This window comes from Suncus etruscus, chromosome 1 (assembly GCF_024139225.1).
Source record: "Suncus etruscus isolate mSunEtr1 chromosome 1, mSunEtr1.pri.cur, whole genome shotgun sequence".
Taxonomy (NCBI): domain Eukaryota; kingdom Metazoa; phylum Chordata; class Mammalia; order Eulipotyphla; family Soricidae; genus Suncus; species Suncus etruscus.
Window position 1 is genome coordinate 85,150,119 of NC_064848.1, and position 26,486 is coordinate 85,176,604.

A 26,486-nucleotide genomic window follows, 5' to 3' on the forward strand; every position below is an offset into this window, starting at 1 on the left:
TTTATAAAACCTATATTTAGGGGACCGAAACAATAGCATAGTGGGTAGGGCGTTTGCCTTGCACATGGCCAACCTTGAACTGGCCCGGGTTTGATTCTCAGCATCTCATATGGTTCCCTGAACTTGCTAGGAGAGATTTCTGAGCACAGAACCAGAGATAACCCATGAGCACTGCTGTGTATGACCCAAAACCCAACAAAAACAAAAACCCCTATATTTAGGATTGGAGAGATAAAACAGGTGGCAAGATGCTTGCCGTGCACGCTGCCAATGCCAGTTCAAATCCCAAGCTTCATATATGGTCCCTGAGCAGAGAACCTGGATTAAGCCCTGTATATGCCCCCCCCAAAAAAAACCTAAAATAAAATATGTTGAATATAACATATTTTGCAAGTGATCTATATTCAAGTCTATTAGTTTGCTTTTGTTTTTTATTTGGGCCACAACCAGCAGTGCTGAGGGGTTATTCCATACTCTTCACTCAGGACTCACTTTTGGCAGTACTCAGGGGCACATATGGCATTCGGAGATTGAGTCTAGATTAGCTGTGTGCCAGGCATGTGCTCTACCCACTGTACTGTATCTCCTGTCCCTGTTTTATTTATTTATTACTCTTTTGGGGGTGTCACTCTATTTTGTTGTTGTTTTTGGGCCACACCTGGTGGTGCTCAGGGGTTACTCCTGGCTCTTTGCTCAGAAGTCACTCCTGGCAGGCTTGGGGACCATATGGGATGCTGGGAATAGAACCGGGGTCCGTCCGAAGTTGGACGTATGCAAGGCAAATGCTCTACCAATGTGCTATTCCTTTAACCCTGGGGTATCACTCTTATCTGTGCTCAAGGCTTACTCCTGGCTCTCCTCTCAGAGATCAGTTCTGGCAGGGCTTAGAGGACTATCTGCAGTGTTGGGTTCAAGCCTGGGTGGACAGTATGCCAAGCAATCCCATTGTTTCTTACACTAGCTTTCTAGCTCAAGAATCTTTTTTTTTTTTTTTTTTTTGGTCTTTTGGTCACACCCAACAGTACTCAGGGGTTATTCCTGGCTCTGCATTCAGAAATCACTCCTGGCGGGCTCAGGGAAACATATGGGATGCTGGAATTCGAACCACCATCCTTCTACATGCAAGGCAAACACCCTACCTCTATGCTATCCCTCCAGCCCCCTCAAGAATCTTTTTGTAGCAGGCAAAACCACAATGGTGGATTTTGGAAGGCAGCTATGCTCACCTATGCAGATCACAATGGTGGATTTTGTAACAGATTATTTGGAGGAGAGTGTTTCTGGGCTGGGAAGACAGTTCAAAGGTCTAGTGTAAATGTTTTGCTTGTGGGGTTTGATCCCCAGTACTACATGGTGTCCTGAACACCTCTGAGAGCAATTCCCAAGCATTATGCTGGAAGTGACCTTTGAGCACTGTTGGATATGACCCTAAAACCCAAATCTAAACTATCTAAACAAACCTATTAGGCAACCTAGCTAGATTTGTCTTTTGGCAGGTAAGTGGGGCCAGTGTCAGAGGAAAATCTCTTGTTTTTATTGTTTTTTTTTTTTTTTTGGCGGGGTCACACCCGGCAGTGCTCAGGGGTTACTCCTGGCTGTCTGCTCAGAAATAGCTCCTGGCAGGCACGGGGGACCATATGGGACGCCGGGATTTGAACCAACCACCTTTGATACTGGATTGGCTGCTTGCAAGGCAAACGCCGCTGTACTATCTCTCCGGGCCCAGAGGAAAATCTCTTATAACGAGAGAGGTTTTTCTTAGAAATCTCTATGGTAAGAGCAAGGAAGAGTTTCTGTTCATTTGTCTACCATGTGATTGTTCCTCCAACCTATTGCTACAGTAAAAGCATACTAATACACATCTTAGTATTTCTCAGGGATTGATCCTAGGACTCCTGCATAGAAAACAGACACTCCCTCTAGGGGGTAGAATGATAGCTATCGTGTAGGACATTTGCCTTGCATATGGCATTCATATGGTCCTCCAAGCATGCCAGGAGTGATTTCTGAGTGCAGAGCCAGGAGTAATCTCTGAGTGTTGCTGGTTGTGCCACTCCCCACCACAAAACCCCAAAGAAACAATAGACATACACTCTAGCCCTTTGAGCAATCTTCCCAGGTCAATGAAGGTACATTTGAGGTAGTACTGTGCCTCTTGATTCCATTTTAGTTTTTAGCAGCACAATTTAAATGACTGCTATGAGCTACTACATATTCTATGGCAGGATGTAAGAGTACTTGCATATAAATTCGCCTCCAGTTTTTTCCCCCCTTTTAAATATATTAAAATGATGCAAGCACTGGTGCAATAGTGCAGCAGGTAGGACACTTTCCTTGCATGCAACTACTATGTTTGACCCCCAGCACCACATATGACGCCGCAAATTTCATCAGGAGTGATTCCTGAGTAGAGTCAGAAGTAAGTCCTGGGCAATACCAGGTCTGGTTCCAATGGAGAAAAAAGGCAAATAAAATGAGGTAACACCTATCTTATTCCAGTCATTATAACAATAATGTATTAATGATTTCTTTGCTACCCTTTACAAAAATCTCCTTTGATGTTGTTCTGATGGCACAACACATGGGCCTGCCTGTGGCTTTCACACATTTTTTTCTCAGCTGTGGTGTTTGCCAGGTGTGGCATAGTGGTTGTGGTCACACACTTGACTGTGGCTCTTCTCCTTTAGTTGTGAACTACTGGGCTATTTCTTCATTATCCTTATAAGATTTTATTTTATAAATGAGGAGAGGGGCCATAGAAAGATTAAGAAACTTGGATAAGGGGCTGGAGCGACAGCACAGCAGGAGGGCATTTGCCTTGCATGCTGCCCAGCCAGGATGGACCTGGATTCTACCCAGCATCCCATATGGTCCTGTGAACCTGCCAGGAGTGATTTCTGAGCACAGAGCCAAGAGTTACCCTGAGTGTACCCGGGTATGACCCCAAAACCAAATAAATAAAATTAAAAAAGAAACTCAACAAACAAAAACTTGGGTAAGTCTAGTAACTAATAAAATTGTGGTTCATAACTGGGCCTTCCAACCCAGCAAGCCTGGCTGCCTTCTTATTCAACAGGTGTGCATTTTATTGGCAAGGGATTTGTCCTGTACTTGGGGGAGTCTTTACCTACTAAGCGCCAGAAGCCAGAGAGATGGACCTGTCAATGCCTCTAGGCTTAATGGGATTTGTAGATGAGAGTGGAGTCTGGTAATCAATCACGGTAATAAAATCTCGAATGAATAAGCCAGTGACTAAAATAAAGCTGGGCAAGGGCCTGGAGAGAGATGGAGAGGAGTAGGTGGGCTCAGACAGCTGCTCAGAGTCAGTGTCACTTGAGCAGAAACTGAAGAGAAGAGCCTGCTTTGTGGGGATCTAGGCAAGAGGGGCTGGTGGAAAGTGACAGACAGATGGAGGTAGGAGGCAGCCTAAAGCAGTGTCTGAAGGTGCTTCTTTCTCAGGGACGAGAGATGATGAAGGGGTCCTGGTGGACCAGGCCTGTTATAAGGGGAGTTTGTCCTAAAATTTTTTCATTTGCTTACTTTTGAGCCACACTCAACTGTGCTCAGGGAGCATTCCTGGTAGACATTAGGGGGACCATGTTCCCCCAGGCCAGCTGAGTGTAAGGCAGGTGCCTTCTGTGCCATACATATTATTGCTCCCACTCAAGAGTGTACATTTTTTTCGGAATTGGTTGGCTGTCTTTGAAAGTCTTCTTTTTCCTTTTATTTTATTTATTTTTTGGGGGGGGGTTGGGTCACACCTGGCAGCGCTCAGGGGTTACTCCTGACTCTAGGCTCAAGAAATCGCTCCTGGCAGGCTCGGGAGACCATGTGGGATTCTGAGATTTGAACCACCGTCCTTCTGCATGCAAGGCAAATGCCCTACCTCCATGCTATCTCTCCAACCCCTCTTTTTCCTTTTAACAGAGGCCATACCCCGCAGTTGTTGGAAAGAGGTAGGGTGGGGGTCACTCTTGGCAGAGCTAAGCCTGGTGCCTTCAGTTAGTGCTCAGGGGACAACCAGATCACTTGAAAGGATGCTTAGAATTTAACCTAGGCCTCACACATGCTGGGAACGTGCTCTGTGGTACTCTTCCTGGCCCCTGGTTTGAGAATTCTTTTGGTTTGTTTGTTTAGTTTTCAAGACACACCTGGCAGTTCCTTGGGGGCTATTCCTAGGTTTGCATTCAGTATTCACTCTTGAGGATGCTCAGTGGACCATATAAGATGCCAGGGATCGAACCCAGATTAGCCGCATTTAAGGCAAATGTCCCACCATTGTATTATTGCTCCAGCCCTGGAGCCCTGGCTTTGAAAGTTTTGAGTGACCTGTGTAATAAACATTTTTTCCCTCCTACAATTTTCATGTTTTCCCTCTAGGATTGTCTTTCATAGGTGACATGATCCAGGGAGAGTGCTGGTGTCTTTTTGCTTTATTTTATTTCATTTTATTTTGAAGGTCACCTTCTGCATTGATTAGGGTGTGTATTTGGCTCTGTACTCAGAGATCACTCCTAGCAGTGCTCAGGGCACCATATACAGTGCAGGAGATAGAACCAAAATTGGCCAAGCAAGTGCTTTGCCCCCTACACTGGTTCACAGAGGAGTTGTTTTGGTTAAGATCCTTATATGAGGGCCTGGAGAGATAGCACAGCGGTGTTTGCCTTGCAAGCAGCCGATCCAGGACCAAAGGTGGTTGGTTCGAATCCCGGTGTCCCATATGGTCCCCTGTGCCTGCCAGGAGCTATTTCTGAGCAGCCAGCCAGGAGAAACCCCTGAGCACCGCCGGGTGTGGCCCAAAAACAAACAAACAAAAAACAAAACAAAACAAAACAAAAAAAAAGATCCTTATATGAATTTCCAAAGGAATTGCCTAAAAAACCTGCAATTAGCGGATTCATTATGTAATTAGCTTGGGTGCATCTTTATCATCTCTAGTCGTAACTACTCATTCTTGATTATTTTTGAAGCAGATACCAGTATTCTCTTATTTCATCATGAACATTTTAGAATATATTTTAGGATTTTTTTTTTTTTTTTTAAAGATGAAGGCTTTGGGGGTGGGAGATATCGCTCAATGACCTGACCACATGCTTTGCATGCAGGAGACCCATGTTTGATCTCTCTGGCACTGTACATGATCCCTAGAAACCACCAGGAGTGATCTCCACCCTCTCCTCCCCGCCCCACCCCAGCATAGAGGAGCAGTCCTCAAGCACAGAGCTTGAAGTAGCTGAGGAGCACCTCAGGAAATGGTCCCCCACCCCAGAAAAAAAGATGAAGACTTGGTAAAATCATAATCATTTTATTACCAGATAGATCCACAATGCCATAAAATATCTGAACAATGTTCACGTTTTCCTGAATAACTCAAAACCTTGGGAAATTACTGTTTATTTTGGAACCATACGTAGCAGTTATTTGGGTACTCCTGGCTCTGTGCTCAGGGATCATTTCTGGCAGAATTCAGGTACCACATGCAGTACCCCGGATAAGTGGACATTTTGTTGTAATCAGAATCCTTTGCAAGTGGTTGAAAGATTTCATATTTCGTGTTTCTCTATAGCTACTGGTGTTCTAGTTCTTTTTCTTCTCCCTTGGTGATTTGTTTATTGAAGAGACTGACTTTTTGCTTTTCCTGAAGTTCATCATATTGTGAATTTTATTTTATTTTTGTGGGGAGGGGGTCACACCCGGTGGTGCTCAGTGGTTACTCCTGTCTCTCAGCTCTGAAATCACTCCTGGCAATCACGGGGACCATATGGAATGCTGGGATTTGAACCACTGTCCATCCTGGGTTGGCTGTGTGCAAGGCAAACACCCTACCATTTTGCTATCTATCCGGCCCCTGTGAATTTTATTGATGAATACTTAGATATGATTCTGAGCAGTTTTCTCTCTTTTCTCTTTCCTGTAAAATTCTGTGTTCAGGACTTATACAAGACCAGATCTATAGTTCTTTGTTTGTTTGGACCACAAATGATGGTACTATTTCAAGGGTCACTTCCGGCAGTGTTAGGGGGGAAAGTGGGAACTATGTGATGCCAGAGATAGAATTTCCTCTCCAGTGCTTTGACCTTTCTCCCTGGCTCCTCAATCTAGTTTATTGACAAGTATACTTAGATGTTGGTGATGAGACCTTTGAGTAGTCCCTTTGAGGCGATTGAGTGAAATAATTATTTTAAAAGGATTTTAAGCATTAATTTGAAAAGGTATAAGCATTCCTATGCTTATTGCTGCGTTTAGTACAATAATCAATATGTGGAAACTACACATATATCCAACAACAGGTAAATGGATAAAGAAACAGTGGTATATTTACACAGTGGAATACAACACAATCGTAAGAACTGGTGAAACCAAGCAAGTTACAGCAATGTGAATGGAACTAGAGGATATTGTTTTGTTTTGTTTTGGGGCCACATCCAGCCATGCTCAGGGGTTACTCCTGGCTCTGGTGGACTCAGGGGATCACATGGATTGCTGGGGATCAAACCTGGGTTGGCCACATGCGAGCCAAATGCTCTACCTGATGTGCTATTGCACCGACTCTGACCACTTCATAGTAAGAGAACATATGGTGTGTGTTTATGATTCTCGCTATTGAAGTCAGCTGATGGTAGGGGTGATGACTTCCTCACAGTAAATGAATCAGCACACATATGCTGTACAGTACTGAGTTTGATTCTCTTGGTCATAAAAGACCCATGTAGGGACTAGATTGATAGTACAACAGGCAAAGCACTTGCCTTGAAGGTGATCAACCAAGTTTGATCCCTGGCATTCCATATGGTCCTCTGAGTCCTGCTAGGAGTGATCTCTGAGCGCAGACAAATGTGGAGTAAAGCCCTGAGCATCACCAGGTGTGATTCCAACTTAAACTAGCAAACAAGGGCCCGGAGAGATAGCACAGAGGCATTTGCCTTGCAAGCAGCTGATCCAGGACCAAAGGTGGTTGGTTTGAATCCCGGTGTCCCATATGGTCCCCGCTGCCTGCTAGGAGCTATTTCTGAGCAGACAGCCAGGAGTGACCCCTGAGCACTGCCGGGTATGGCCCAAAGATAAAACAAAACAAAACAAAAAAACTAGCAAACAAACAAATAGAACCCTATTCACACATGAAATGCAAATTAAGAAAGGCTCAGAGTCCTAGAAAGTTATTTCTGTAGGCAGAAGTGTTTTCTGGTTTGGTAGCTTCTGCAGTTATACCCCAGGTGTGTTTTCATTTCATTTGTAAGGAAATTCTCTCTCTTCCTTTAGGATCTCATTTTGCCCAACGGTGGAACCCCAGCAGGCACTTCAAGTCCAGCTTCTTCATCTTCTCTTCTCAATAGACTCCAGCTAGATGATGACATTGATGGTGAAACCAGAGATCTCTTTGTCACGGTTGATGACCCCAAGAAGCATGTCTGTACGATGGAGACCTACATCACCTACAGGATTACCACCAAAGTAGGTTTCTCTTCTTCCGCTGGCTTCAACAGATGTTCTTGGAAGACATTTTGTGTGATTTTTTACAGTTCTTCCCACCATTTTTATTTTTGGCAATTGTCAATGTAGCATTTTGAGAGAGTGAATATGTTCACAATGAAAGGACTGTATGTAAAACACTTTATCACAAAGTAAAAAAGAAGTTGTGACTGTCAGTATTGCAAAGATCATTCAATCTGCATACTTTGATTTCTTTTCTGTCCAATTCTTTTTTTCCTTTAATTTTTATTAAAACAATGTGATGACCAAAAAAAAAAAAAAACAATGTGATGACCAACTTATTCATAATGTAGTCATTTCAGGCATTAAATTTTGTTCAAACACCGATCCCAACACCAATAGAACCTTCCCTTCATTTTTGTTCCCAATTTCCCACTCACCACCATAGATTCCCTCCATGTACGTTTCAAATTACCTTATTGAATTACTTGACCTTGAAACTGAGAAATTATGTTATCAATCCAACCCTTGTGATGAGATCATGGTAATACTTCAGTGTGGCTGGAGTTGATGGTCAGAGGAGAGGAGTTCTAGAAGGTTGAGATCTAATATTTATTAGCTCTGTGCTACACATAGCTGTTGGAGGCTTGATTGAACATTGGCACACAAATCTTTTTATAAATTTATTTTAATGATGTCTTTAGAACACTGTGATTACAAACATGATTGTAGTTAGGTGGCACCGGAATCTTGAAATATAGATCTGCAGTCATAATTTTGAAAAGGAAGAAACTGAAGCAGAAAGTTTTGTTACTTATTCACAGTTGCAAAGTTGGTAACTAAGGATGATACGATAGTACTGGATATAAGACATTTGCCTTGCATGCTGTCAACCAGCGTTTGATTCCTGGCAAAACACTCTCTCTCTTTCTCCTCTCTCTCTCCCTCCCTCCTCTCTCTCCCTTTCTCCCTCCCTCTCTCCCTCTCTCCCTCCCTCTCTCTCCTCTCTTTCCTCAGTATGTCCCTGCACATGCCCAGGTGTGACTCTCTCTCTCTTTCTCTCCTCTCTCTCTTCCTCTCTCTCTCTTTCTCTCCTCTCTCTCTTCCTCTCTCTTTCTCTCCTCTCTTCCTCTCTCTCTCTCTCTCTCTCTCTCTCTCTCTCTCTCTCTCCCCCTCTCTCCCTCTCTCCCTCCCTCTCTCGCCTCTCTCTCCTCAGTATATCCCTGCACATGCCCAGGTGTGACTCTCTCTCTCTCTCTTTCTCTCTCTCTCTCTCTCTCTCTCTCTCTCTCTCTCTCTCTCTCTCTCTCTCTCTCTCTCTCTCTCTCTCTCTCTCCTCAATATGTCCCTGCACATGCCTAGGTGTGACTTGTAAACTTAAAAAACGCAAGAACTTGGTAACCAGGATTCTAACTTGAATATCTGGGATTATAGAGATGATTACAGCTATTTATTAATTTATATGCCTCTATTATGGTTTGAGGACCTCACCGGGTAAGGCTCAGGGACTATTCCCAACTTAGTGCTCAGAAGTCATCCCTAAAAGTGCTCAGGATACCGTGAAGTGCCAGATCACACCCTGGCCTTCTGCATACAAAGATTGTTTGAGACAGTCCTTTGAGCTAGGTCCTTGTCCTATTTTATGTATGAAAAATTTAAATTTTATTTTATTTCTTTTGAAATTTTGTTTTTAACTCCCCTTTTCCTTCTCTTTCTTTTTCTTGGGCAGTGGTGCTGTGGTGGTAGCCTTTGGTGGTGACTGTCATTTGCCTGTACTTGGTTGCAATGTGTGTGCACTTCAGTTGTGGGGTTCACACACACTGGCCAGGATTACACATGGCTGTGCTGCTGATGTGCTCTTTCTCCTTCCCTTCCCTTCCCTTCCCTTCCCTTCCCTTCCCTTCCCTTCCCTTCCCTTCCCTTCCCTTCCCTTCCCTTCCCTTTCCCTTCCCTTTTCCTTCCCTTCCCTTTCCCTTCCCTTTTCCTTCCCCTTTCCTCAGTTGTGCTGCTCATACACTTAATTGTGGTACTCACAGGTTGCACACTTTAGTTGTGATACTTGCACATACTTGGTTGCTGTACTTTAAGCTTGCACACTTTGTTATGGAACCATTACTGGCACTCAGCATTAGGGTGGGTGATGCTGGGGATCAAACTCATGGCCTTAAGTCCTCAAAGCAGATGCTCCATTATTGAGCTATCTCTGGGGCTCTTTTTAAAGAAAGTTTTAAACCTTGTACTTGTAGCTAATTGCATTTATTTGAATAAATTTAAATTTAAATTTAAAAATATTGTTTTTTGGATTTTGGGACACACCCTGTGACGCTCAGGGGTTACTCCTGGATATGCGCTCAGAAATCACTCCTGGCTTGGGGGACCATATGGGACACCAGGGGATAGAAAAACGGTCTGTCCTAGGCTAGTGTGGGCAAGGCAGACTCCTTACTGCTTGCGCCACCACTCTGGCTCCCAATTTTAAAGTTTTGAAAAAAATTTTTGGGATTATTTTGTGTTTGAACCACATTGAGTGGTGCTAAGAGCTTATTGTTGGCTCTACTATGCTCAGAGATCGTTTTTGATGGTACTTGGGGGTATTAGATGGGTTCTCAGGGATAGAAACCAGATCATCTGCATGCAAAGCCAGTGCCCAACTTGCTATCCTCTCTTGCAACCCTTGGAAATCAGTTATATATATGTTTGGGTCCCACCTGGTGACGCTCAGAGGTTACTCCTAGCTATGTACTCAAAAATCGCTCCTGGTTTGGGGCACCAGGGGATCAAACCACGGTCCATCCTGGGTCAGCCACATGCAAGGCAAATTCCCTACTGCTGCGTCATTACTCCAGCCTCCCTTGGAAATTAATTTTTATGCCTTTGCTATTCAGAGTTCAGTCAGTGGCCTGGGATAATTGGAGAGCTCCTTAGAATGGCAGTCTCAAACTTCTGCAGCCCCTCTAGATTTACAGAAACAGATTTATATTAACAAGGTCCTCAGGGTCATGAACCAGTGTCCCCCCCAAATATAGGAGAATTAGAGTGAGAGAAACACTGGTTTCTCTCAGGGCGGCACCACCTCCATACAGGTAACAGCTTCATCTGTCACTGGCATTTGTATATTGAAAATTCACTAAGCACAATGCAAGTAGTAAAATGGAAAGCGATCCCCCTCCCTGGGTGGAGTGCTCACTGGCCCCTGTGCTGCCTGTTTTCTCCTCACACTGATACTTTGAGACAGGTAAGGGCCACAGCAGGTGTGCCCAGAAATGAGCTGATGAACTCTATCCAGGATGGGCCCTCACATGAAAAGAACAGTTTTGGGCTATTTCAAATAGTAGTCACATTTTAATTGGGAGAAAAGATTTTGGGCCTTGGCAGTACAAACATTTGGGATCTTTTATTTATTTACTTATTTATTTTTTGGGCCATACCAGGGCTTACTCCTGGCTTTGCACTAAGGAATCATGCTTTGATGGTGTTCTGGGGACCATTTGAGGTGTCAGGGATTGAACCCGAGTCTACTGTGTGCAAGGAAAGCACCTTACTCACTGTGCTCCGGCCCTCACATCATTTTTCTTGGTGGTGGTGGGGGTTCTGGACAAGTATGTTTAGTAGCATCCTCTAACTCACTAGAAGAGGGAACCCAGTAGTACCTCCTTTTCTTTCTCTTTCTCCCCAACCCTCCTTTTCTCCTTCTATGCCTTCTTCAGTCTTCCTCCCCTTCCTCCCCAGCCTGCCCCTTCCACCGCCTTCCTCTGTCCTCTCCCTCTCCCTTCCTTCCCTTCTCACCAGGATTTACAATAATATTCATAATTCAGGCTTACATGTCCCTTTACCACACCCACCACTGCCAAAATCCCTCCTCCACTAAGTCCTGTCTCATCATTGCCGGCTCCCCGTCCCCTGCTGGTTTAGTTCTGTAGTCTGATGCTAAGGGTCATTAACCATTGTCTGTTCCTTACTGAATTTCTTCATATTCTGCAGATGGGGGAGGTTTATTTGTGCCCCATCCTGACTCACTCCATTCTGTTCACTTGAGCCCTCCAGATCTAGCCAGGTTCCAATGCTGGTGGCACCATATTCCCAGCTCCAGAGTAGTGCAAAGACCATAGATGTCTTCTATCATTTCAACAAAGTCACTGGAGGACATGGTTGCCTTTGGGACCATTGATTTATAGGAAGAGTAATTGTATGATTGGGAGAAAATTCTCAACATAACTTTGTTTTTGTTTCAGTCAGGAAACCTTCTAGTTTTGAGGGTTTTCTCCCTCACCTTGGGCTGCATAAGAAAATAGATTTGTAGGGTCCGGAGAGATAGCACAGTGATAGGGTGTTTGCCTTGCATGTGACAGACCCAGGATGGACCTGGGTTTGATTCCCGGCATCCCATATGGTCCCCTGAGCCTGCCAGAAGTGATTTCTGAGTGCACAGCCAGGAGGAACCCTTGAGCACCGCTGGGTGGGGCCCCCAAAACAAAAACCAAGGGAAAAAAAGAAAAAGAAAATGAATTTGTAGATAGTCTAGGAGGCAAGACACTGCTAAGGCAAGCACTCTCTGGCATCACAGATGGTCCCCTGAGCACAGAGCCAGGAATAGCCCGAGTACCTCCAGGTACTTTTGACCCCAAAGCCAAAAAGTAAAAAACAAACAAACAAAACAAAACTAAACTAAAAAGGTTAAAGAAACAATACTAAAGACCAAATGAATAGACCAGGACTCCCTGGCACCACAAAGAAGGTGTGGGTGGAGGAAGTAAAGAAGGACAAGAAAGTAAGAAGGAGGGAGGGAGAAAGGAAAGAAGGAAGGCAGGCTAAGCATGATAAAGAAAGGAATTCTGTTTTTTTTTGTTTTGTTTTGTTTTTTGGGCCACACCCAGCAGCGCTCAGGGGTTACTTCTGGCTCTAAGCTTAGAAATTGCCTTCTGGCAGGCTCGGGGGACCATATGGGATGCTGGGATTCAAACGACTGTCCTTCTGCATGCAAGGTAAACACACTACCTTCATGCTATATCTCCGGCCCCAGGAATTCATTTTTTTATTTTATTTTTTGTTTTTTGGAGGCCACACCCAGTGATGCTTAGGGGTTACTTCTGGCTTTGCACTCAGAAACTGCTCCTGACTTGGGACCATATGGGACACCAGGGATCGAACCCAGGTCCATCCTGGATCAGCTGCATGCAAAGCAAATACCCTACTGCTGTGCTATCGCTCTGGCCCCATCAGGAAGGAATTTATAAAGCATGAATTCTTCATCCATCTTACTTTTATTCTCACCCAAAGCAACCATTGCTGATATATTCTTCCACTTTTTCTCTCTGCGTTTGTCACACACACATACTTGAGTACAGTCAGAATTTCCCCATAATACTGTTCTCTTTTTGTTTTCTTCTCTTTTTCTTTCTTTTTTGTTAGTTTTTGTTTTTGGGTTATACCCGGCGGTGCTCAGAGACTCCTGGCAGACTCCGGGGACCATACTGGATGTTGGGGATAGAACCCAGGTCTTTTCTGCGTGCAAAGCAAATGCCCTACTTTTGTGCTATCACTCCAGTCCCCACAATACTATTTTCTAACTTACCCCTCTCTAGTCTTTTTAAAGGCCTTTGCATGCTCACATGAAGAAAAATACATATTCCTCAAACTCTTCAATCTCTGTTGAAGCTTTTATGCACTAATTAGACATTGTGTTTTTTGCCAGGGACATTTGGACCTTACCCAGCCCCAACGTTCCTTCCTGTCACCTGAGACTGTGCACATGCCAGCACACATGTAGACTTGCCCACACTCTGGGCATTTGTGCCTGCTGCTTGCTCACATTGTGCTAGGTGCATTGTGCTCAGATTTCATGGTATCTGTGGAGGTCCTCAGTTGCTTTGTCCCCACGAATGATTCCCATGACTGACCCCTCCCCCCCACCAGATTCAGCTTATTTTTTTTGCCCTGTAGTCAGTGAAATGCAAAACCTTTTTTTCTTTGAACCTGAGCTGTGAAGCACAACAGAGCAAGGTGACTGCTCACTGTTACAGTGGGACCTGCCTTCTCTTGACCTTGCCTGCCAGCTAGCCTTGCCGCTGGTCTCTTGAATGCTGCTCCTTCAAATCCTCTGTTCACAGTTCACAGGCTAATGCTTGAGCTGTCACACGTCCCTCTTTCCCTCCTTTCTTAGCCTGGTTCTTATTTCTGTCCCCATTCCTGGGGTATTCAATTCCTTCCAAACCAGAAAGTGTCTTACAATGGCTGTTTCCAAGCTCAGTCTCTTGGCTGTCTTGCCAGCAGCACCTGTTTCGGAATCAAGTTTTACCTCTGGCTGACTCATACTCTGGTATGAGTTGGGACTCTCTTCTCTAGTTTCCTATGGTGACACTGAGTTTGGAATCTCGATGATGCCTTTGGGGCTTGCTTTCTGGATATTGTATCGCAGGGATTGTTAGGGATATTGGGCAGGGTTGTGTGTGTGTGTGTGTGTGTGTGTGTGTGTGTGTGTGTGTGTGTGTGCGGGGGAGGAGTGAGGCAGGGAACACAGAGTTCAAACACCTGATTTTGTCTCAAAATTCTGCTTCTGAAGTTTTCAGAAAAGGCAAACAAAATGGCTCTTTTCTTTTAGTTGATGACCATTCCTTTAGTGGTCAGAGGCCAAGGTTGTTTAAATGCTTGATTGCTCTGAGCTCTGACTTCCCCACCCTCATTCAAATTCCTTATAATCAGAACTGGGCAGAGTCCAGCTCTCCTTTGGCTTGAGCTTAGAGGAGCCTCTGGCTGAGTGCCAGTGTAGACATGGTCTCCACCTCCACCCGATCTCAGTCGGTATTCTCATCTCTCCAGCGGGGGAGAGCCAGGCTGTACCTCTTAGAGCAGTTCAATCCTGGAGGCTTTTTCTCAAATTCTTAGAAAGTTAGCTTCATTACCATATTGAGTACCCATGCTGTATTTTTTGGGGGGGAGAGGTTCTCTCAAGTGGTACTCAAGAGACCCAAATGCCTTCTCTCTCATTCTCAGTGAGCCAGATTGGTGGTTTAATGTTAGAGCCAGTGCCAGGGAATATCTGGGTCATCCTGTGGGTCCTCAATGGGTCCTAAGAGCTGAACCCATTGATGCCTGGGGACTACTGTGTGGTGGCAGGAATGAAACCAGACTGAACTGCATACAGAGCATGTGCTTTAAGCCTGTATTATTTCCAGTCTTTTTTTGTTCTCTTTTGCAAAAGAAACCCTTTTATTTTATTTCAGTAATTTGTGGTCATTATAGGATAGAAAACTCAAGTAAACTTAAAACAATAGACAATCACCTATTGCATTTACCTGTGCTTTCTTAAGATCAACTCAGTGCTTTCAGAGGCTAACAGAAGGCAGAGTGAGTCTCCGCAAAAGCCAGAGTGGAGATTCGGAAAACTCCTCCCCTGAGCCTGCCAGGAGTGATTTCTGAGCGCAGAGCAAGGAGGAACTCCTGAGCGCTGCCAGGTGTGACTCAAAAACCAACTCCACTAAAAAAGGGCAACTGATTTATGTAAAGCTAGAACTTGAATCTGCCTCTGTCTTGTTCTAATACTTGCAAAAGACATTCCAAGGGTCTCTGCGCACTGTGGCCCAGGGCCCAGGCTCTGCCTTCCTGAGACATCCTTCTCCCCACAGAAACACTTGGGATTCATGACAGTTGGTTTTGAACTCATTTATGATTGTTGCGTGTTCTGACATCCTTTACACTGCCAGATTTTTTGCAAGCCCTGCATTTGGTTACACTTAAACTGAAACATAATCTACTACACTGAAGCTTGATTGAAACCCACAGTGGTGTGGGTTAGGTTGGAGGTTGGGGAGACAGGAAGGAGCCTTCTGTTCCTAGAGAAAACATTTACTCTTGTCTTTCCATGGCCAGGCAGTCACTGTCCATGCTTGCTTTAACTCATATTCTTTTCAATACTTCAGATAGGCCAAAAAGGTCAGAGGTCATGGGATACAAGGATCACACAGTGGACATGAGATTTAATGACAAGATGTTGTTGCTGACTATGCTGGGAGGGGTTTAATGGGCTTGGGGTAACTACCAAGTTTGCTGTAAGAAAGAGATGCCATGAGTGTTGGTAGTGGGCATGTGCTTGGGCTGTTAAGTTTTTGGGCCACCCAACAATGCTCCAGACTGTCCAGGAATTATTTCTGGCAGACATATGAAATACCAGGGATCAAACCTGGGTCTGCTGTGTGTATGGCAAGCACCTTACTCACTGTACTATTGATTCAACTCACCCCATTATTTTCTTTAAGGATGAAAGGGAAGGTTGGAGAGATAGTACAGCAGGTAGAGCTCTTGTCTTGCATTCAGGAGACCCAGTTTCAATCCCCAGTTTCCCTGAGCACCATCAGGAGTAATTCCTGAACTCAGCCAGAACAAATCTCTGAGAATAGCAGTGTGTCTCCAAAAAAAAAGCAAAACAAGACAAATGATGAACGAGACTTGATTCAGTGGATAGTGTGGGTAGAGAAGGGGGCATTGGGTGGAGAGAAGGAGAGGAACCCCAGAGAAGTGGATGATAGTTGTTCTGAGCAGAAGCTGAGGAGAAATGGTCTCCAGTCATGTTCCATGGTCTGTGGAGGAAGTATTGTTCTCCAGGGCTCTTAAGAATTGAGGGCAGTTCTGCTGAGAGCTGCAGTTTTCTCTAGGACTAGAGATGATTAGGCCAACTAATGAGAATGAGGAGATACCTTGAAGTGGGGCTTGAGGTTTGTAAAATGTCTGTAGACTGTGAGGTCATTTAAGTGGGAAATGAGGGAGACAGTAGACTGGGGAAGAGGGGCAGACTGCCCTGTAGTGTGTTGGAGAATTCATTGTGTTCACCATGTGTTTACCTGGCTTGGATCAGCTCAGCTCAAACTTTGGCACAGCACTTCAGGAGGTGACAGACATTTCTGATGAAGATTCTGTCTCTCTGGAGGGAGCCAGTGGTATTTTTTAATTCCCCCTTTTTTTCCCTCCCCCCCTTTTTTTTTTGCATGCTAGTTCTCTGATGTTGGGGCACATCAGCTCCTGGAGTATAAGATCTTCCACACAGCCTGAGACCTAGTGGACATGATGCTGTGCTGGGGGATTGATTACATGGTGGCTCACATTTAAGGTTTCCAGAATGTGGGCCAGAGAGATAGCACAGTGGTAGGGTGGTTGCCTTGCACATAGCTGATCCAAGACAGAAGGTGGTTCAATTCCCAGCATCCCATATGGTCCCCCATGCCTGCCAGGAGCGATTTCTAAGCACAGAGCCAGGAATAACTCCTGAGCACTGCCGGGTGTGACCCAAAAACAAAAACAGAATGTTATGTTTAAAAATAAGTCAAAGGCTGAGCCATAGTGCAACAAGTAGAGCTCTTGCCTTGTCACACTGCCAACCTGATTTTGATCCCCGGAATCCAATATGGACCCTTGAGCAATGCCAGGAGTAATTCCTGAGTAAAGATTCTGGAAAAGCCCTGAGCTTCTTCAGGTATGATCCAAAGTCTTAACTAACTAATTAACTACAGATAAATTGAGAGTAAATGAGATGTGACACAGGGAGGATCCTGGGCACTTTGGTGGAGGTTGAGGTGAGGAAAATGTACATCAAGGCATAACTGCCAACACTATTATAAACATATTACTTTAACTGTGTACATTAAACAAATATATTAGGGCCAGAAAGTGGCTCAAATCGCTGGAGCACTTGTGGGAGATCCAGGCCATTTTAGCCTACCAAATCTTCCAGTCCTATCATTGCTGTGTTTTAGTGGCTGCCTAGCCATGGTTTCTTTGTGCTCCTTGAACACCTTCAACATTTCTTCTCTAAAGTCCTTATCAGAGTTGGTTGATACTGCTTAGGTCTTGAAGGCTGCTGTCTTTACTCAATAAGCACAGTGGGTTCTGCGTTGCTTTCTCATTGGGACTTTTGCAGTCTAGTGGTGTTTTCTGTGTGTTGTGGTGCGGCTAAGTTTAGGATGCCTTTGTTTGCTCACAGGGAGGTAAGAAGAGGTGAGGAAATGCGCTGGCAGCTGCACTTTGCCATCTGCCTGACCTTAGAGTGGGAGGACAGTGTAGAAGAGCTGTCAAGCCTGACTCTCTGCAGGAGACAACTGAACTGAGGTTGTTCTTAAATTTTCTTGACACCAACTTTCTCTCAGTTTCTGGCACAATCTGACCCCCCTGCCCTCCCAGACACTGCCAGGAGTAGCCTCTAATACCACTTGGTATGGCCCAAAAACCAAAACCACACACAACTTTCTATCTGCCTACCTATCTATTGTCACACCAAGGCAATTGACCTGGGACCCGCCCTGGTCTCATTTACCAGTATTCTCAGGACAGACATAGGACTCAAGACTGCATCTGGTTGTGGAATTGCACTAATCATGCTTTCTGATTTCATCTATAATAAAGAAAGTATCGTTCAATTTTCCTCTTTCAGTTAGGGGGCTGTCACAGAGAGAAAAATTTCCTCCAAACACTCAGTTGGGTTGTATTGTCCTGAATGTTTCTGGAACACAGGAAGTCTTCTTACTGACTGGGTTTCTGTCTGGAAATTGCCGGGCAGGTCTGTGGCCCAGTTTCAGGAGTGTGCAGGCTTTCCTGGGGAGTGTTTTTTCCCAGCCTCCTACCTGGTGCCACATTTCTTCTCTGTCCTTGTTTTCCCTTGATCTCACTCACCTGCTTCTAATTTATGTCATTTGGTTGTATTTACATACCATGCTATATTTTCTAGAACAAGTTGTGATAAAAAAAATAAGTAAAATAAATATTGGGTCAGTGTGGGAGTACCTTTCACTCTGGCTTCATAATGATTATTTTTCATCACCTTTTAAAGCATCAGACAAGTTTCCACTGCCTTTTTAAATTCCCTGAGCACTTATAGGTTGCTTTCAAAAACAAGAAAAGTGTGTGTGTGTGTGTGTGTGTGTGTGTGTGTGTGTGTGTGTAATATTATACAGGTAAGATATAAATATGGTAGAAATTTGGGGGTGACTTGGTGGTTGAAAGCATCTGCCCTTCAAAAATAAGCTCATGTGGGGCAGGAGTGATGGATAGTACAGCTAATAAGGGCTTGCATTGTATGTAGTCAACCCAGGTTTGATCCCCGGCATTTCATGTGATCCCTTGAGCTTGTATGGAGTGATTCCTGAGCATAGAACCAGTAGTAACTCCTAAGCATCATAGGCTATGGCCCAAAACAAACACCCCTCCTCAAACACATAAAAGCCATGACTTTGGTCCTTGGGGCCACTCACAGGTGCTGAGCACAGTCCTAGCAGGATCATTGTCTGGAACTCCTGGTCCTGTAGCAGTGTTCAGTCTTGTCACGTAGCCGTATGTGTGCATGTGTGTATGTGTAGTTGTGTGCACACAACTAAAAAACTGTGAGTATCCTTAGGTAAGCACCGCAACTTAAAAAGTGGCCAAGAGTGTGAGCCCTGGTGAGACCCACAGCAGAATGTCTGTGAGTACCACCACTGATGCAAGCACCACAATCAGATTTGTGCAGGCTCCAATCATTACACCACTAGAGCAGTGGAGTGAGAAAATTTGGACCTAGGAAACTAAAGATTATAGTTGTTATCCGTTCTGAACTTTTGTATTCAATTCAGTTTTTAAAGACAGGAATAATAACATATGTATAACTAACTTTGCATCCTGCTGTTTTCTCCTAAAACTTACATGGAAGGGCTAGAGTGATAGCACAAAGGGCTATCAAAAGACAGAGGCCTGGTGAAGAACGAGATTATAGTTTTCTGCATCACAGCTATCCACAGCCTTGTCTTTGAAGGATTTTTTTTTAATATTTTTTTAAAGGTTTTCCTGGTATTGTGTATTAAAACAGATTTCTGGCTTGCAACAGTGAATGTATAAAATGTAGCTCAAGCCTCCACCCCACATTGTACTTTAATTTCTGAAAGCATTGGCTATTAGATAGGCCTTTGGGTCATAGGGGGAAATGATATCACAAAATATCATTTTGGGCAAATTAGTGGGTAAAATTATTGATTTAGAATAAATTAATTTTAAGATTTGTTTTCATTATCACAGTGCTGGAATCAGGTTTAAACAACTTAAAAAGTTTAAGGATGGGCTCGGAGAGATAGCATATCGGCGTTTGCCTTGCAAGCAGCTGATCCAGGAGCAAAAGTGGTTGGTTCAAATCCCAGTGACCCATATGGTCCCCTGTGCCTGCGAGGAGCTATTTCTGAGCAGACAGCCAGGAGTAATCCCTGAGCACAGCCGGGTGTGGCCCCCCCAAATTAAAAAAATAAATAAATAAAAAATAAAATAAAAAGTTTAAGGATGAGATTAATATCATTCTTTATATAATAGTTTTTTTTTGTTTGTTTGTTTTTTTGTTTTGGGGTCACACCCAGCAGTGCTTAGGAGTTACTCCTGGCTCTACACTCAGAAATCGCTCCTGGTATTCTCGGGGACCATATGGGATACCGGGATTTGAACCACTGTCCTTCTGCATCTAAGGCAAATGACCTACCTCTGTGCTATGTCTCCGGCCCTATATAATAGTTTTTAAGTATGTCTGTTTATCCTCATGTATCTAAAATATTAAACTTAAGACTGAATTTATGATTCTGCAAGAAAATGCTTGTCAGGCAATTCCCTTTTTTGGAGTGTTTGTGTGTGTGTGTGTGTGTGTGTGTGTGTGTGTGTGTGTGTGTGTGTGTGTGTGTGTGATTTACACCTAGCTGTGCTCAGGGCTTACTCCTGGCTTTGCACTTAGGAATCATTCCTAGCAGTGCTTGATGGACCATATGGGGTCCCGGGGGCTGAACCCTAGTCTTTCTATTATAGGACAGATGCTCTGCCTGCTGTACTATGACTCCAGCCATCAACATCTTTTATATTTTCCTTTAGTCTGTTTGCTGAAGGTTCTATATTTATTCCTTTTGCTTGTTTTCCCTCTGCCTGGTGAAACTTGTCAGCATATTTAGCAGAAGGTGGAGACTTTTTTTGATTGTTTGTTTTTCTTTTTTTTCTTTTTTTTTTGGTTTTTGGGTCACACCCTGCAGTGCTCAGGGGTTACTCCTGGCTATCTGCTCAGAAATCTCTCCTGGCAGGCTCAGGGGACCATATGGGATGCTGGAATCTGAACCACCAACCTTCTGCATGAGAGGCAAACGCCTTACTCCATGCTATCTCTCTGGCCCCAGAAGGTGGAGACTTAATGTCTTATAACAGATTCACATATTTGGCTTTAGCAAGCACCTCGATGGAGTTGTTCTAAAAGCAAATCTTGATCCAACACAAAGAAAGTAAATTAAATGTTTCTAAACAGTTTCCTGAACAATTGAGTTCCATTTCCTGAGGGAAGGGTTTTCAATCCAGACCCTTAAATTTTGAGCTGGGCTCCATTGCCCTACAGTTGGAAATCTAGATGGTAAACCCAGCAATTTAGTGGCTGCTGTTCGGTGGAAGGAAAGTGTGGCCTTGTCCAGATTGGCCTTTTTTTTTTTAAATATATTTTTTATTTAAACACCTTGATTACATATATGATTGTGTTGTTTGGGTTTCAGTCATGTAAAGAACACCACCCATCACCAGTGCAACATTCCCATCACCAATGTCCCAAGTCTCCCTGCTCCCCGCCCAACCCTTGCCTGTACTCTATACAGGCTTTCTATTTCCTTCATACATTCTCATTATTAGGATAGTACAAAATGTAGTTATTTCTCTAACAAAACTCATCCCTTTTTGTGGTGAGCTTCACGAGGTGAGCTGTAACTTCCAGCTCTTTTCTCTTTTGTGTCTGAAAATTATTATTGCAAGAATGTCTTTCATTTTTCTTAAAACCCATAGATGAGTGAGACCATTCTGCGTTTTTCTCTCTCTCTCTGACTTATTTCACTCAGCATAATAGATTCCATGTACATCCATGTATAGGAAAATTTCATGACTTCATCTCTCCTGATGGCTTCATAATATTCCATTGTGTATATGTACCACAGTTTCTTTAGCCATTCGTCTGTTGAAGGGTTATCTTGGTTGTTTCCAGAGTCTTGCTATGGTAAATAGTGCTGCAATGAATATAGGTGTAAGGAAGGGATTTTTGTATTTTATTTTTGTGTTCCTAGGGTATATTCCTGGGAGTGGTATAGCTGGATCGTATGGGAGCTCGATTTCCTTTGTTTTGGTTTTGTTTTTTTTTTTTTTTTTTTTTGGTTTTTGGGCCACACCCGGCGGTGCTCAGGGGTTACTCCTGGCTGTCTGCTCAGAAATAGCTCCTGACAGGCACGGGGGACCATATGGGACACCGGGATTCGAACCAACCACCTTTGGTCCTGGATCGGCTGCTTGCAAGGCAAACGCCGCTGTACTATCTCTCCGGGCCCCGATTTCCTTTGTTTTTTGTTTTTTGTTTTTTTTTAATTTCTTTTTTTTTTTTTTATTTCCTTTGTTTTTAAAGAAAGTTTTTCCTTCTTTTCTGCCAAGAGCTGTCATGATTCCCTGGGTTGATTTTGTTTCACCCTCTTTCTTCTTTGCAGAGTACCCGGGTGGAGTTTGACCTGCCAGAATATTCTGTTCGTCGAAGATATCAGGATTTCGACTGGCTGAGAAACAAACTAGAGGAATCACAGCCCACTCACCTCATTCCCGTAGGTACTAAGGCATGATGACTTGTTACTCACTTTTCCTGCCTTCTCTCTCTTGAGGCTGCTCATTCAGCTCACACTTTTGACATAGTCAGATGAACTCTGTTTTCTGTTGGATACCTGATTTGCTCAGCAGGTGTATGCAAAGCCCAGCTCTGGAGAATTAATTGAGAGTACTTTATGCCTTTTGGGTTTGGATTTCTGACCTGCTATCCATGACGCTGGCTTTTCTAGTGGGGCCAGGGTGGAGTTTCATTGTGATAGTTCCTTTCTCCAAATCTGGAGAGTTCCATTTCTCACTTACTGTTCCTTTCAGTGTGTTTGGTTTCCTCTTTATTGCTAAACCATTGTGGAGTTTTGGATAGCTGCCCGCACGTGGAGAATGGTGCTTTCATCAACAGCCAATGACTCATGGAGCACAGACTAGCATCCCATCCAGCCAACCAATTTTTAATTTTCTTTTTTTTTTTGTTTTGTTTTTGTTTTTGGGTCACACCCGGCCTCGCTCAAGGGTTCCTCCTGGCTCTATGCTCAGAAATCGATCCTGGCAGGCTCAGGGGACCATATGGGATGCTGGGACTTGAACCACTGACCTTCTGCATGCAAGCCATGCTATCTCTCCAGCCCCCCAATTTTTAATTTAAAAAACAACCCCCCCAAAATAAAACCAACCCTCGACCTTATTTCATAAGGTGGCAAATTATTCATCTCCTTTTTCTAGCTGTATGTTTAAACATCAAACAGACGAGTCAGAGACAAACAAAAACACAGACAAGAGCTCATAATTCTGAAAAGATGACTTAAATCAATGTGCATATTAAGTTCTTTATTGTTATTATGACCTTTGGTTTGTGGGCCACACCTGACTGTGCTCAGAGATCACACCTGGCAGGGTTCTGGGTGCCAGGGATTGAATTTAAAGCAAGTGCTTTACCTGCTCTTCTATCTCTCCTTCCCTGAGTGCTTTTCTTTTTCAGCAGAGATAATAACTATTTTGACCTAAGTTAAAATAGTTTCTTAGTATTGAGGACATTAGGATCATTTGGATGAAGCTTAGACCCTCTTCAGAGGATCTTTTTCTTGTTGGAAAGCATTATTGGAATAGTTTAGTCCAACTGCATTTCCAGCTTACTTACCTCATGGATTGAAGAGGGTGAATGTGGGGAATATATTCTGGCTTTTTTTTCTTGGTTTTCCAGTCGCATACAGCTGTGTGGTCAGTGCTATGATAGAAATGATGGAGTTTGTGTGGTATGACATTCTTCTCTCCTTTTATTCCCCATACCTTATTCCCTCTGTTCTTCAAACCTCAAGTTCTGCTTTTTGCCTTTAAGTTACTTACAGATGTGCTCAGAAAAGAAACTATAGCTGATAGGCATTTCTTTAAACACACACACACACACACACACACACACACACACACACACACACACACACACACACACACACACACACACACATCCAACAAACCCTTGGGGCCAAAGGGATTTACAGTGAGTTCTCATACAGCTGCACCCACTTCTTATTAACATTTTATATTAGTATGGCACTCTGCTCCCAGTTGATGAGCCATTAACAAAATGTTGTGATTGACTAAAGGCCCTTTATTCAGACTTCCTGTTTTCACCTAGTATTCTTTAGCAGGATCTCAGAATCCCATCTGGGATACCTTATTACATTTAATTGTATCTCCTAAGGCATTACTTGGGCATCACCATTTTCAGTATTCTTTGAAATGACTTTAGATGAACTTGAAAGTTAGAGAGGAAAACAGGAAGGGTATTTTGTAGAATATCTCTCAGTTGAGGGTATTTTTTTTTTTTTTTTTGGCTTTTTGGCCACACTGGGCAGTTCACAAAGTTTCCTCCTGGCTCTGCGCTCAGAAGTCGCTCCTGGCAGCTTTGGGGGACCATATAGTATGTCAGAATCCAGATCTGTCCTGGGCCGGCTACATGCAAGGCACACGCCCTCCCACTGTGCAATCATTCCGGCCCCCTCTCCGTTGAGATTTGACTGTTGCTTTTTCTCATGGTTCAAGCACAGTGAGGAGTTTGAGGGGAGAAGAACCCTGGAGTAAAAAGGACTGTTCTTCAGAGCATCATTTCAAAGTTGCATGCTGGAAACACAGTTTGATGCCAGTTGACATTACTATTGATAATATCAACTTGCTTGAGGTTGTGCTTCCCTTTCCAAACTGGACCTTTTGGAAGTTGCCCTCAATATTTAACTCAGCTTTCTTCATACTTTTTTTTTTTTTTTTTGGTTTTTGGGCCACACCCTGTGACGCTCAGGGGTTACTCCTGGCTATGCGCTCAGTAGTTGCTCCTGGCTTCTTGGGGGACCATATGGGACGCCGGGGGATCGAACCGCGGTCCGTCCTAGGCTAGCGCAGGCAAGGCAGGCACCTTACCTCCAGCGCCACCGCCCGGCCCCATACTTTTTTTTTTTTATTAGCCTACAGCACCTGGTATTCCCAGATAGTCTCCCATCCAAGTACTAAGCAGGCCCGACCCTGCTTTGCTTCCAAGATCAGACGAGATCTGGCATGTTCCGGGTGGTATGGCCGTAGACTCTTCACACTTTTCTTTTTTTTTTTTTCGGGGGGGGGCGGGCACACCCAGTGACTCTCAGGGGTTACTCCTGCTATGCACTCAGAAATTGCTCCTGGCTTGGGAGACCATACGGGACGCCGGGGATCAAACCCAGGTTTGTCCTGGGTCAGCTGCGTGCAAGGCCAATGCCCTATAGCTGTACTATTGCTCTAGCCCCTTTCTTCACACTTTTTGCAGGTCTTGCATACATATCCAGGGACTGAGAGTCCATTGATAGTCAAGCTTTCTTTTTTTTTTTTTTTTTGTTTTTTTTTGTTTTTGGGCCACACCCAGTAACGCTCAGGGGTTACTCCTGGCTATGTGTTCAGAAGTTGCTCCTGGCTTGGGGGACCATATGGGACACCGGGGGATCGAACCGCGGTCCGTCCAAGGATAGCGCAGGCAAGGCAGGCACCTTACCTTTAGCGCCACCGCCCGGCCCCGATAGTCAAGCTTTCTAAACCTGTAAATTCACAGCTGTCTGAGGTTCAGGGACTGAAGACCACTGGTTTAGCGCTCAGTGTGCAGGAGGTGTGTTTCACCTCCTGGCAGCTATTGGAATTGCAGTTTGGTACTTAAGGATCAAAGGTTAGACAGTGACACCTGCTGGAGAAATATAGCAGCTCTCATGGGTAGAGACTTGAAGCCATACTTGACACCAAAAGTCTCCAGAATTTTCAGGGTGTACCAGGGCTCTTTAACTTTGTTTTCTGTTTCAGGGAAAAGGCAGTGAGTAGAAAATGCCTTTATTTTATTTTTTGGTTTTTGGGTCACATTCAGTGATGCTCTGGGACTACTCCTAATTCTGGTCTATTCTGGTAAAATGACCCCTGGATGTGATCTGGAACCCCCACGTGATGCTGGAACTTAAAACCTGGGGCCCGAGAGGTAGCACAGTGGTAGGGTCCCCTGTGCCTACCAGCGGCAATTTTTGAACACAGAGCCAGAAGTTACCCTGAGCACTGCTGGGTATGGCCCAAAAACCAAAAAGGAAAAAGAAACAAACAAACCCTGGGTACACCTATTGTAATAAAACTCTGGCCTAGAAAGTACTCTAGAAGAAAATGAAAACTTAAATTCCTTCCTTCCTTCCTTCCTTCCTTCCTTCCTTCCTTCCTTCCTTCCTTCCTTCCTTCCTTCCTTCCTTCCTTCCTTCCTTCCTTCCTTCCTTCCTTCCTCCCTCCCTCCCTCCCTCCCTCCTTTCCTTTCCTTCCTCCCTCCCTCCCTCCTTCCTTCTTTCCTTCCTCCCTCCCTCCTTCCTTCTTTCCTTCCTTCTTCCCTCCCTCCCTCCCTCCCTCCCTCCCTCCCTTCCTTCCTTCCTTCCTTCCTTCCTTCCTTCCTTCCTTCCTTCCTTCCTTCCTTCCTTCCTTCCTTCCTTCCTTCCTACCTTCCTTCCTTCCTTCCTTCCTTCCTTCCTTCCTCCCTCCCTCCCTCCCTCCTTTCCTTTCCTTCCTTCCTCCCTCCCTCCCTCCTTCCTTCTTTCCTTCCTCCCTCCCTCCTTCCTTCTTTCCTTCCTTCTTCCCTCCCTCCCTCCCTCCCTTCCTTCCTTCCTTCCTTCCTTCCTTCCTTCCTTCCTTCCTTCCTTCCTTCCTTCCTTCCTTCCTTCCTTCCTTCCTTCCTTCCTTCCTTCCTTCCTGTCCTCCTAACTAATCCTCATTTAGGAGAATTTGTTTACATTTAAAGAAATGTAGGTTTCTTTACAGATTCTTGGTGCATATTTAGGGTGAAGATATATAGGAGAATACCTTTATTTACTTATTTATTTATTTGTTTGTTTTTTGGATGCTGCAGTTGATGGTTCCCAGAGACTACTCCTGATTCTATTCTTAGAGGTCTCTCCTGGCTGTGCTGGGGGACTGTATACAGTGTT

General features: G+C 44.3%; 1 protein-coding gene, 1 non-coding gene and 1 pseudogene across 2 annotated transcripts in view; 2 read left to right on the forward strand and 1 right to left on the reverse strand.

Moving 5' to 3' along the window:
- SNX30 (sorting nexin family member 30) overlaps nucleotides 1–26,486 on the forward strand; it is a 119,214-nt gene that overhangs the window by 55,199 nt on the left and 37,529 nt on the right. Inside the window, exons 2-3 of the mRNA XM_049784661.1 lie at nucleotides 7,261–7,452; nucleotides 21,918–22,028. Coding sequence (XP_049640618.1) covers nucleotides 7,261–7,452; nucleotides 21,918–22,028 — 303 coding nt within the window. The remainder of the gene's footprint in view (nucleotides 1–7,260; nucleotides 7,453–21,917; nucleotides 22,029–26,486) is intronic.
- LOC126032929 (small nucleolar RNA SNORA26) lies at nucleotides 14,726–14,845 on the forward strand. Its single transcript, XR_007504093.1, has one exon. It is a non-coding gene; the product is annotated as a small nucleolar RNA SNORA26 (small nucleolar RNA).
- LOC125994947 (uncharacterized) lies at nucleotides 24,478–24,596 on the reverse strand (annotated as a pseudogene).